We start from the raw sequence: 11,475 nt of genomic DNA on the forward strand, positions 1-11,475 counted from the left end.
TTTTTTAATGCTTCAAGCATGATGAATTAATGATTAGTACAAGTTATGGATGTGTGTTTTTTAAGTTATTTTCTAATTTGCAAAAAAAAAAAAACTCACACTTTTGCTAAGAAAATGTATGCTTTGATTTCATTTGATCAACGTTATTTTGCTGTAGTGTGTCTGTAGGAAATGTAAGTCTACATTACAGCATTCCTTTTGTTATTATTTGTGAAAATCCAGTGACGTTTCTGTATGTACAGGGAGTCCGACAACAATGCTCCACACAGAAATGTTGTCTCGTCATCTTCTAGACTGATATTATTACATTGAGGAGGAGAAAAAATGAGACAGACTTAATCGAGAAGACCTGTGGCAATGTCTCCAAGACACTTGAAGAAACCGACTTTCAAAGCTGAATCTTGGACAAAAGTGGCTTTAAACACATGGGGCAGTCACTGCAAAGATTGATAATAGAAGGTAATTGATAAATAAAATTGATTTATGACATTTTTATTATGAAGCATCCCCACTTTACAGATTACAGAAAAAAGTGTCCAAAGCTTCATTGTAGTGTATGTTTGCAGGTGCTCCTTTAAGTGTCTTTGAGACATTGGCACAGGTCTTCTGGGTTTAGTCTGTCTCATTCTTTTCTCTTAATAAACAGACCAGATGATAACAAAACCACATCTCTGTATGGAGATTATCTATTGTTGTCAGACTCACTGTACACACACAAAAATCTCACTGGATTATCACAAATAATGACAGAAGGATTGCTTGGAATGTAAACTTAAATTTCCTAAGGACACACTACAGCAAAATATAAATAACTTGTTGGTATGAAAATTCTATAATGCGCTTAAGACTTTTGCCTTTTTTTTGTGACAATACTGACAATGAACAAGCTGTTTGAATAAACAAATCAATAAACATCACAAAATAAAAGTCCCAATAAACAACAGCAAATATTAATGCAAATAAAAGCAATTATATCACGGCGCAGTACATGCTGGGAACCATAGATGAGCTTTGTTTTATGGTACCCAGCATGCATTGTGGCATAAAGTTCAATATTGTGCAATATTGACCCACCCATGGGTTAAAAACACACCAGCATTTTTTAGATGGGGATTTATTTTAACAGTGATAAACATTAAATATAAACTGTAAATTATCCATCTACTCAAAACAAGTTAATTTCCCTTCTGATACAACTTGATTTATGTTCTTTGTGCTTATTTAGAAAAGTTATGTTCAGTCAAAACTGATCAGGATATTGATGTTGAATTAATTATTACTTTTTTGTGTTTTTAATATTCAAAAAGATGTGTAAGTCTTTGCCAAAGGTTCTGTTATCTGGGTTTTTGTGGATTACCATTATGCGAAAGAGTAAAGAATGTGGTCATGCAAAGGCTGGGCTGCATATTGTCGATACTCTGCTGGGTTTTGTTTGATTTAAATTATTGTGTACCTGTTCTTGCTAATGCAGCCATAATCTCTTGCTGTACTACAGAAAGTGAAGTTTCTTTTTAAGTTATTACACATTCTAAATGAATAATAATACATGATGTGATCATTTACTCACACTGTATGACTTTCTTTCTTATACAGAACACAAGAGAAGATATTTTGAAGGATGTTAGTAACCAAACAATGGCCGTACCCATTCACTTCCAGTGTGTGGACACAAAACCAATGTCATGTCAATGAATAATGTTTACCAACATTCTTCAAAGTGGCAAACATTTTATGTGTTCTGTAGAAAAAAGTCGTATGGGTTTGAAATGATAAGAGGGTAAGTAAATAAATAAGAATTTAGTATTCTGGGTGAACTATCACATAATTATATATATTATGTTAAAAACATTCTCATTAAAAAACAAACGTCCTATGTCGTACAGCAAGAGATGCATTAATGACAGGAGGGTGAGGCCTAGTATTTGAAGATTAATGTTATATTATGAATTATTATTAGTGGACTATATCAAATAAGTTCAGGGCTGTGTTTACATTTACATTTAGTCATTTGGCAGACGCTTTAATCCAAAGCGACTTACAGTGCACTTATTACAGGGACAATCCCCCTGGAGCAACATGGAGTAAAGTGTCTTGCTTGGTGGTGGCTGCTGGGATCGAACCAGCAACCTTTGATTTACCAGTTCAGTGGTTTAACCCACTAGACCACCATCTCCATGTTTCCTGATAAGGTTGTCTTTTAACGCACTACAAAGACTCTAAAGGCACCTTACATACAGGTTTACCTTTTCTAGTTGTGTTCCCCGACCTAGGAGGTGACTTATGTGCCACGTTACCAGGTGCTGTCTATGGCTGTGTTGCTGACTCAACAATCTTTTTTTACTCTATACAGGGACTGCTTTACTGCGTTATGTGAGATAGCAGCATTCTTTATAAAAGAAGCACTTTAGAATTAGTTGAAGTTGCATTTACAAGGAATCATAGGATGAAAATAAACCAAATTGCAACGTTAATCCAGACACGTTTTTATTTAATTGTAAAATGAGTGTGTGAACCTAAAATCTCATGCGCAAATGTATCAACCCGCTACACTAACTGGCAGTGAGGTAATTTATATGACAGGTTCTCAAACTTTGGGTCATAAGGAGAGTCACGCAAGCCACTTGACGTGCATCCAAAAAACCTTTTGCGCAATGCTCTTGACATTTAGTTTTAATAATGTTCATTAAAATATGAGCAGGGCTATTTTTTTAACCTATAGATGCTGAAAATCTTGCTTTATGTATGAATGAAAAATGCATAGTGTTTAGATGGTATTTTATGGATATAATATGAAATTCCTCCATCCCCCTTGAATATCAATCCCTTGATCTCTCTCTGCATTTCTCCATTCCTAGCACTGGATATTGTATACAAACTACAATGGAATCACGTTTCCTGTTTCAGGCAAAACAAATGAAACTGTAACCTCCTCCAGTTGATCCTGTCAGCCAAACTGCAGCTTTTCGCAAGCTGCCGCACATTGGAAAAAGTCCAGTAGGAGAATATTTTTCATTGAAAAAAGTAAATATAAATCACTGTAAATATATCCATATGCTGTAAATTATTATATTGATTGAAACAAAAACATACCTCTTTGCTCTCCTCCAACTATGAGCCTGGGACAATTTCCACCGAATTGTCGTCTGCAAATTCCACCACTGCATGTTGTTTTGTGACCATCTGTTAAAATGAAATTGGATTTCTCTGAGGATCAGTAGGCAGAGTTCATATCAAACAAAAGACTAATACAAAACTATAAAAACTGTTAATGATGATCTGGTTATTGCATAGAATTAAATGTAACCAGTTGTTCATGGCCTCCACATAGTGCATAAAAACCCTTTAACTCACGACTAGTCTTGGATCATCCCTTACATGTTATGTAAGGGATGCTATATGTAAACATCTGTAATGTGAAATAAGTGAAAATTATGTAAAAAGTTAAGGGCAACGTTAATCAAAATATTCTGTTGCTGTTTACGTTTTTTCATTCATATTTTTCGACTTTAGTATTTAGTAACTGTTTTTAAAAAGTAATAACATACTTGAGGCTAGTGCTTTATCTTAAATAAGTTACTTATTCACACTTAACCTCTCTTACCTTATTGCTTACTTATTACATTACACTCTTGAATACTGGATTCTTAGCAAGAATGTCTGCTTTTAAATAAAAAATAGCTACTAAAATGTTTTAAATCAATGTTTCATGTTTAATAACTTATGAGGTAAGTGTGTAACAGGGATAATGTACAATCATCCGGTTATTGTGAAATAAAATCCTTCAGTGTGATACAAGCCTGATGACACTGTCAGAGTTTATTGTGCGATAACAAGTTCCGGACTGTTCTAGAATGTTTAATATCTTATTTTAATAACCTTAATGTTTGTCTTTGGCAATATAATATATATATAAGTAATTCTTCATTTAGCTGTTTTATTTTTTGTATTTAGGCTGTATACCATTAGTTTATGTAGAGCTTGTTTTAAGCCACCACAGTGTTATTTAAAACATTAATGAAATATCCTTTCATCAGACTATCATTTCAGGAAACTCTGTATGAACTACAAAATGTATTAACTTCCATTCTAAAACAAGGTCTAGCCCCCTCGTCGTCTTAAGTGGGAAATTCTTTTGAAATAAAAATGGAAAAATGTGCTTGGTAAGATATCTATCTAACTGTTTTATTTTTGTTGACTTGTGAAACCTTTTTATGTATCCCTGAAACAAGTGAGTGCTTCACAATATTTTTAATTCATCTTTTGTTTTTGCTTTAATTTTCAAGTGCTTGGAGACTTTCTGTCTATTGTCTGGGGGTGGTCTATAATTGCCATTGAATATAACGTCAACTGGTAAGTTAACATCAATTAAAGTAGCGAAGGTTAACTTTAGTTTAGTTAAGACTATTTAGTTAGTTTAGTGTTAGGTAAACAGTGAAACAGAAACAAAAATAAATTGTAAACAATTTTTTGTCACCTGTAAACGGAATGAATGAATGACTTAATAAATGAATTATTATTTTAAAATACTAATATTTCATGTCTGATTTGATGGATATGGAAATCAGAAATGTAACAAAATCAAAGCTAGATTGCTAGAATTGTTTGACGAGACAGCAAAACATTATGATAATGTGTGAAAGAAAAACTACATAAATTATCTCTCAAGTTCCCCAGCTAGACACGCACATAAAAGTTTATGATTAGATTCATTTTGGCAGGTAAATGCCTGGCAATGTTATTATAAATTAAATCAAACAGGAGCTGGTGAATTATAACTTCAAATCTGAATGAATCCCCAGCAATCGTCAGCAAAATCAGCAGTGATAAGTGAACACACCTGCTGTAATGTGTACAGTTGAGGTCAAAAGTTGACATACATTTAGCAGAATCTACAATTTTTTGTGAATTTACAATCAATGAGTACATGAAAATCTACCACTTTCCTTTACTTGAGAATTTTTACTTTTAAAAGTAGAAAAGTATGATTTTTTTAATTTAATTAAATGCTGAATTAAACTTACAAAAAATGCTTTGTATAATAAGCAAATAAATCACTGAGACAATGTTAAACAAGTAACAATAATATTCACTATAACGATTAGAGTAAATGATGAATTAAGTAAATTTTATTTATTTTTCTTTGTAAATAAGACTCGTCACTTGACTTGCAAAGGTTACTCTCTGCTGTCTCAGACGACATCATCTCTGTCCTGTGTCTGTAACTTCAGTCTGTTGTTCGCCTGTGAGAAGTAGATTACAATTATCAACACCACCGGTTATGGCCGCTATCATTTACGGAACCCTTTTGTCCTGTGACGGCAACCGTAGCTTCTCTAATGGGAGGGGGGGGTGGAGCTCTAGGTTGCAATTTCCAACTACGCCAATAGTGGCCTCTGAAACTTACACACAGAACCTTTAAATGTCAGATCTGAATGCTGATGAAATGTTTTCATTTGGATGGTTTAGATATACATCTTTACAGTATATTATACAACATTCTGTGTGTGTTGACAACCAATGTATTAGTGTGAACAGCTTTGAAGCATTTGACTCAATCCTGCAGATGAACTAACCCAGAAATATATATACAATTTAATTTCTTAAAATTCAGTCTCTACATCTCTGTTTGCACTTTTCTGAACTATTGCACTGTTACTGTTACAGTTGAAGATGATAAATGGCTTAAGCTGTATTGCTTGTTTGAAGTGTCTTCAATAAAAGACTTAAGACAAGTCACGATGCAGTTTTATTTCTATGAGACGTTTAATAGAAACATTTTTATTGACTTTACACTAGAATAATTGATTTGTGTGATCTGTTGTATCAAGACTTTTAACCTGAAGTTTACCACCTATAGATGTGCTTAAAATGAGTTGTGTTGGAAGATTGTGAGTTAAGTTATGCAGTTTGAATTTCATGTCTTAACAGTTTTAATTCAGAACCTTTGGCTTAAATAATAATTTAGTAATAACTTCTTATAAACCTTTATTGACTTCAGTAGTTTGTCTTGTGTTCATGTAGAAAACAAATGATGGTTTTGGACACCAGATGGCGCAAAAGTCAAAGTGAATTACTGATCACATTGTGATGTCAGTTTAATACATTTGAATGCTGCAGTTCATATATTTGAGCACAACGAAGCGCTATAAACATTATCAGTTTATTCTAAAGATTTGACACTTCTAATAGAACAGACCTTGATGTTTATCAGCTCAGTGTGCTAAACTGCAGTAGAGGTGACATTTTAAGTCATTATGACATAATTTACTACATATCTAAAACATAAATACTTGCTAAATAAAACATTCCACATACATTTATGGACTTGACAGATGCTTTTTAAGTGACTTTATAAGATACATTACAGAATGAGTCTGACAAATAAATCCTTCATACAGTGTGAGCTGACACCACTGTCACTGTTTGATTTAAAGCAATCTTTTATTGGTCAGACATTGACATAGATGTGTTCAATGCTTCATTAAAGCTGTTTTTGTGTTAAAGATGAAGACAGCAAAAGAATCACACTTCAGTCACACATACAAACTCTTCACACCTCTGACATACACACACACATGGGTCATCAAACACAAACGGTCACTAATAGACAAACACATATCTCATGTTCAGCAGCAGAACAGAAACCACATTTATCTCCACATCAGGTTTGACTTTAACCCAGAAATAAATCTGTTAGAGCGTCACATGCATTCAGTGTCACACATCAAATACAGTGTATTTGAGACCCCTGTTAGTTATTCATTTATATATTTTATGATAATATTTCATCCATCTTTGTCTAAACTACTGTCGATCTTTCATGCATAGTGACACACTTGTGTTTTTGGACATTAGGATGTGATTTATTCTTGTGAACATTATGGAGGTTTAATAGGGGAGCAGTTGTTAGAGCACAATTTTTCCCCTTTGTTCCGCCAAACTTGATTTAATGTTCAATCAATGTTAAGAATGATCAATTTAATATTTATTATTATTTAATATTTTACCAAGTGTCTCTTGTTCACTTTGAGTGCTTCTCAAATCGATGATTCCACGCTTCTAGACTGTAACACAGAAAATCAATCGAGCTGATCCACATCAGGACTGAGGAGACATCTGAGGAGTCCAAAGCGAGGATACACAGTTGTATCTTTCCCTCACATCCTCAGGGGGTGGAGATGAGTCACAAAGAAAGAAGACGAGGAAACTCAAACAAGAAATAAGAACACTGTATTTTCTTTGTGTATTTATATCTCTATGTTCCTGTTGTATCTCGTTGTGAGTTCTGAATGAACAGATTCAATGATATGAAACATGATGACATGTTTTTTACGTTTACATTTTTTTTCTTTAAGTTTATGGCTTCATTATGACGTTTAATAAAGTATTAATGTCTTTGAGGGCAGAGTTTAGGACTGTATATGAAGGCGTGTGTTGAAAAGAAGGGGCGGTTTTGTGGCAGAGACATGAACATCACCTCACTGAAGACTTTACTGACGTGACACTTGTTCAGACCTCTGAAGTGTTGAAGACGATGTTTCTCTTGTTTGTTTTTCTCTCTTTGTGCTTCTGCTGTCTGCAGGGGGGTAAGTTATAAACACACTCAACTTTAGGATTAATAATATCAGTTATACAGAGCCATCAGTAGATTTGCATTTACTTCTTTTCAAATGTGTTTGATGTGCTTTTGAACTTCAGCGTCAGCTTCAATTAAGTTTGGAAACAGCACACATTTATCATTGTTGAACCAAAGTTGTTTTCCTAGAAAGTGACGAGTTTCCTCTGTTATTTGCAAAACTTTGACTTCTGAACACTTTCTGCAGGTGTGTTTGGTGATGCAGATGCAGATGTAGTGAAGTCAGTGTCAGTGATGGAGGGAGATTCTGTTACTCTACACGTTAATACTGTTGACATACAGAGAGATGATCTGATAATGTGCGGGTATCAGAGCTCTCTAAAAACTTTCCTAGTTAGAATCAACAGAGAAGCCAATACAGTCTCAGTAAATGCTGATGTTCATGATGGGATGTTCAGAGACAGACTGCAAGTGGATGTTCAGACTGGATCTCTCACCATCACAAACATCACAACTCAACACTCTGGACTTTATCAACTAATCATCAGCGGCAAGGAGAAGAACTTTAATGGATTTAAGGTTACTGTCTACGGTGAGTAAAGATTCACTTTTGACAGTAACTGTACATTTTTTTATTAGTATTATGGTTTACGACAAAATATATTTTATTTATTTGTTTATCAACTTTGAAACAATGCTCAAAGAAAGTTTAATTCCATTTTATTTCAAATTTCATACGATTTTTAATGTCGATGTCATACGACATTAAACACTGTCAACATAACCGACCTCTTGCTTAATAGTAATTCAGATTTTTGTCAATTCCTTAATTTTTTTTCAGCTCGTCTGCCTGTCCCTGTCATTAGCAGAGAATACACACAACCCTCTCAATCATCAGAAAGTGTGTTGTTGTGTTCAGTGATGAATGTGACACATGTGAGTCTCTCCTGGTACAAAGGAAAGAGTTTATTGTCCAGCATCAGTGTGTCTGATCTCAACATCAGACTCTCTCTACCTCTGGAGGTGGAATATCACGATACAAACACATACATCTGTGTCATCAAAAATCCCATCACTAACCAGACTACACATCTAGACATCGAACATGTCTATCACAAGTGTTCAGGTGAGTCATGACTCATGTACTCCAGCAGGCACGTGCACAGATAGGGCTCAACCTGTTCATAGCACATGTCCTTTTTCGCCCTTATACTCCGAAGTGTCCTTTTATGATGGTGGCTTTTTCAATTAAATCTGTGCTATTGGTCTCCCTATACGTCTGTCTGCCTGTTTTACAAATATTTCGCCAATAATAGGTTAAAAAAATCTTGTGAGTCTTGTTGGATACGCAAACGCTCAATCTATAAGTAAAACCTCATGGCTCCACAACATTCTGTCTTGACTGAAGTGAACTTGTTCTTTCCACAGCAGCTGAACGTCTTGCAACGGTAACGTTATCATAAATAAAGATCTTGTTGTTTGAACAACTACAGCGTTTTCTTAACGCAAGAAACATCTAAAATGTTCATTTTTATGTATTTGAGGTCTTGCACATTTAGGACTGGAGAGGGAAAGCATTTGCCTGCACAATAGCCGGCGCACACAGTAGCATTTCATCTTTTATAAATACGATTTTTGTCAAACGTTTTACAACAAGAAAACTGAGCACCAATTTACCACAACATTGTTATCTGTTGATTAAAATGGTAATGTCTGTGTTATATGAGGACGGACAACAAGAACATTCACATCGTGGGCGTGGCTTGTTGGTTTTGACTAAATCTTTGGTGTTTCAAGTCTTGCGAAACCTTCACCCTCACCAACACCCTAACCTAACTCTAACCATCTAAACTACCTATCATTGTTAAAACTGACGAAAATACACGTTTGGGGGATGACGTCAGACTCGAAACACCAAGGATTTAGTTAGAGCCGGTGTAATACACCTTATATGAGGGCTACAGGCTGCGTCACTGATCTCTGTCAGAATGTGTCACACAGTTCACCAGTATAACGTTCTCTGTTGTGCTTGAATGAACAAAAACACACAAGATTATGACTTAAAGTACATTTTGTTTAGTATTGTTGTCAGATCTGCGCTGAGCGTCAGGGGCCGCATTCTTAAACTGGCTGCAGTGAGTCTAACTCCTGTCACTAATGATAATCTAAGAACAAAATAAGAAATTAATGTTTTTTTGAAGATTAATGAGTTTTCTTCTGTACTTAATTTAGAAAGACTGTAAAGTGTTTGAGAACTGCATTCAACTTCTTATATTTTCTACCTGTTAGACTCTCTGTTATTAACAGTAACTAAATCTTAAGCTTTTGAATCTTATTATTTTCTTAAATCTTATTATTTTGTGTGACTAATAAAGGGGGGGGGTCGCCCTTTTTCAGTTTCAGCACATGCCCCTCATGGCCTAGTACTCCAGGTCTGTACATCCCTCCAGGTTTCCTCCCATTCATTGTCTGTCATTTGTACATTTAAGATCTTCTCAAATGTTGTTAATGTTTCTAAAGATCCACAATCCTTAAGAACTTTGTAGAATGATTTTGCAGAATTGTCTTGGAGTAGAAAATACTTCCTGTCCAGAGATGATTCAAGCAAATCTTAGCGGAAAAGTATGTTTCAGGATGTTCTTATGGAGAAAAGACAAAGTCACATTCAAAAATCACCAGGGAACCAAAATACAACCATGAAAACATATTTCCCATCAACTCTTTAAATAGCGCCCTCTTGTGTCCTTAATGACATCTATAGATTGAAAAGTCGGAAAACACAGATTCCTTTTGAACATTAAATTAAACACCTCTGGGGTGAACAAAGGGTTTGTAAAAAACAAAAATAAGTGTTTAAAGAACAATTGTGATTTTATTGTCCCAATACTTAGACATGACACATACACACACACACACACACACACACACACACAGTCATCATATTATGACCTTGATGGCTGAAGTTGGAGTTTCTGAATTTGACTCTTATATTCACTGATAATTAGGGGGGAATGGATTATATATATATGTATATATATATATTCGCTCTGAAAAAATAAAGCAAATTCTTAAAAACGTGAAAAGACGCCTAACATGGGTATTTGAACCAGTAAATATGAATATCTGTGCTGTTAGTATAAACCTTTGGTAAAAACTTCATTTTTTATGGTAAGGTTGACATTTTTACGGAAATGCCCTTCTTTTATTCCTCAGATTGTGGATGCTGTTGTAATGGTCCTGAACCTGTGATCCGATTGGTCATCTCTGCTGTGGTGGGCGTGGCTACTGTCGCAGTTCTGGTGTATGACATCAGATCTAGAAAAGTTCAGACTTCAGCATCAGATCTTCACTGATAATATTGTTCACAGTCACATCTACTGTAGCTTACACGTGTGTCTTTGAGTCTGTACATGAGCAACATTTAACACTTTTAAATGACAAACTTTAGCTTTTGATTTAACTTTTGACTTTATTATACAACATCTCATAATTTGGATTGCACATTGAAAATATTAATGATTATTGTATGTTTGTCTTGTTTTTTGTGTTTATGCAGTAATCTGTTAGTTCATGACGGAAGTAAAAACTAAAAGCAATATTTCATGGCTATAACATATATTGTAATGTTCAGCCGGTGAGGGGTTAATGGTTCTGCTAGATTTGTAGTAACTGTGGTTATTAATGGCAGTCAATACACCAAAAAAACATTTCAAGTTCAGCTGACACATACAATTTATATATATGCATATGTTACAATCTTTAAGACTGAACATCTGATCATATTTGTGTTGTCATTGTGTTGAATGTCTGTAAAACAACAGAGAAACTTCATTATGTGAGCAAGTACACTTGACAATAAATCTCTTCTGATTCTGATAATACTCGAGCACTTTATTTTG

General features: G+C 34.5%; 1 protein-coding gene across 1 annotated transcript; it reads left to right on the forward strand.

The window, feature by feature from the left end:
* Positions 1 to 2,531: 2,531 nt before the first annotated feature.
* LOC130429959 (uncharacterized) lies at positions 2,532 to 11,038 on the forward strand. Its single transcript, XM_056758813.1, has 5 exons — positions 2,532 to 2,564; positions 7,583 to 7,586; positions 7,824 to 8,168; positions 8,418 to 8,702; positions 10,790 to 11,038. Exons 1-5 carry the CDS (start codon positions 2,532 to 2,534, stop codon positions 10,927 to 10,929), a joined length of 807 nt encoding a protein of 268 aa, XP_056614791.1. The 3' UTR covers positions 10,930 to 11,038.
* The last annotated feature ends 437 nt before the right edge of the window (positions 11,039 to 11,475 follow it).

Source organism: Triplophysa dalaica, chromosome 10 (assembly GCF_015846415.1).
Source record: "Triplophysa dalaica isolate WHDGS20190420 chromosome 10, ASM1584641v1, whole genome shotgun sequence".
In the NCBI taxonomy this organism is placed as follows: Eukaryota; Metazoa; Chordata; class Actinopteri; order Cypriniformes; family Nemacheilidae; genus Triplophysa; species Triplophysa dalaica.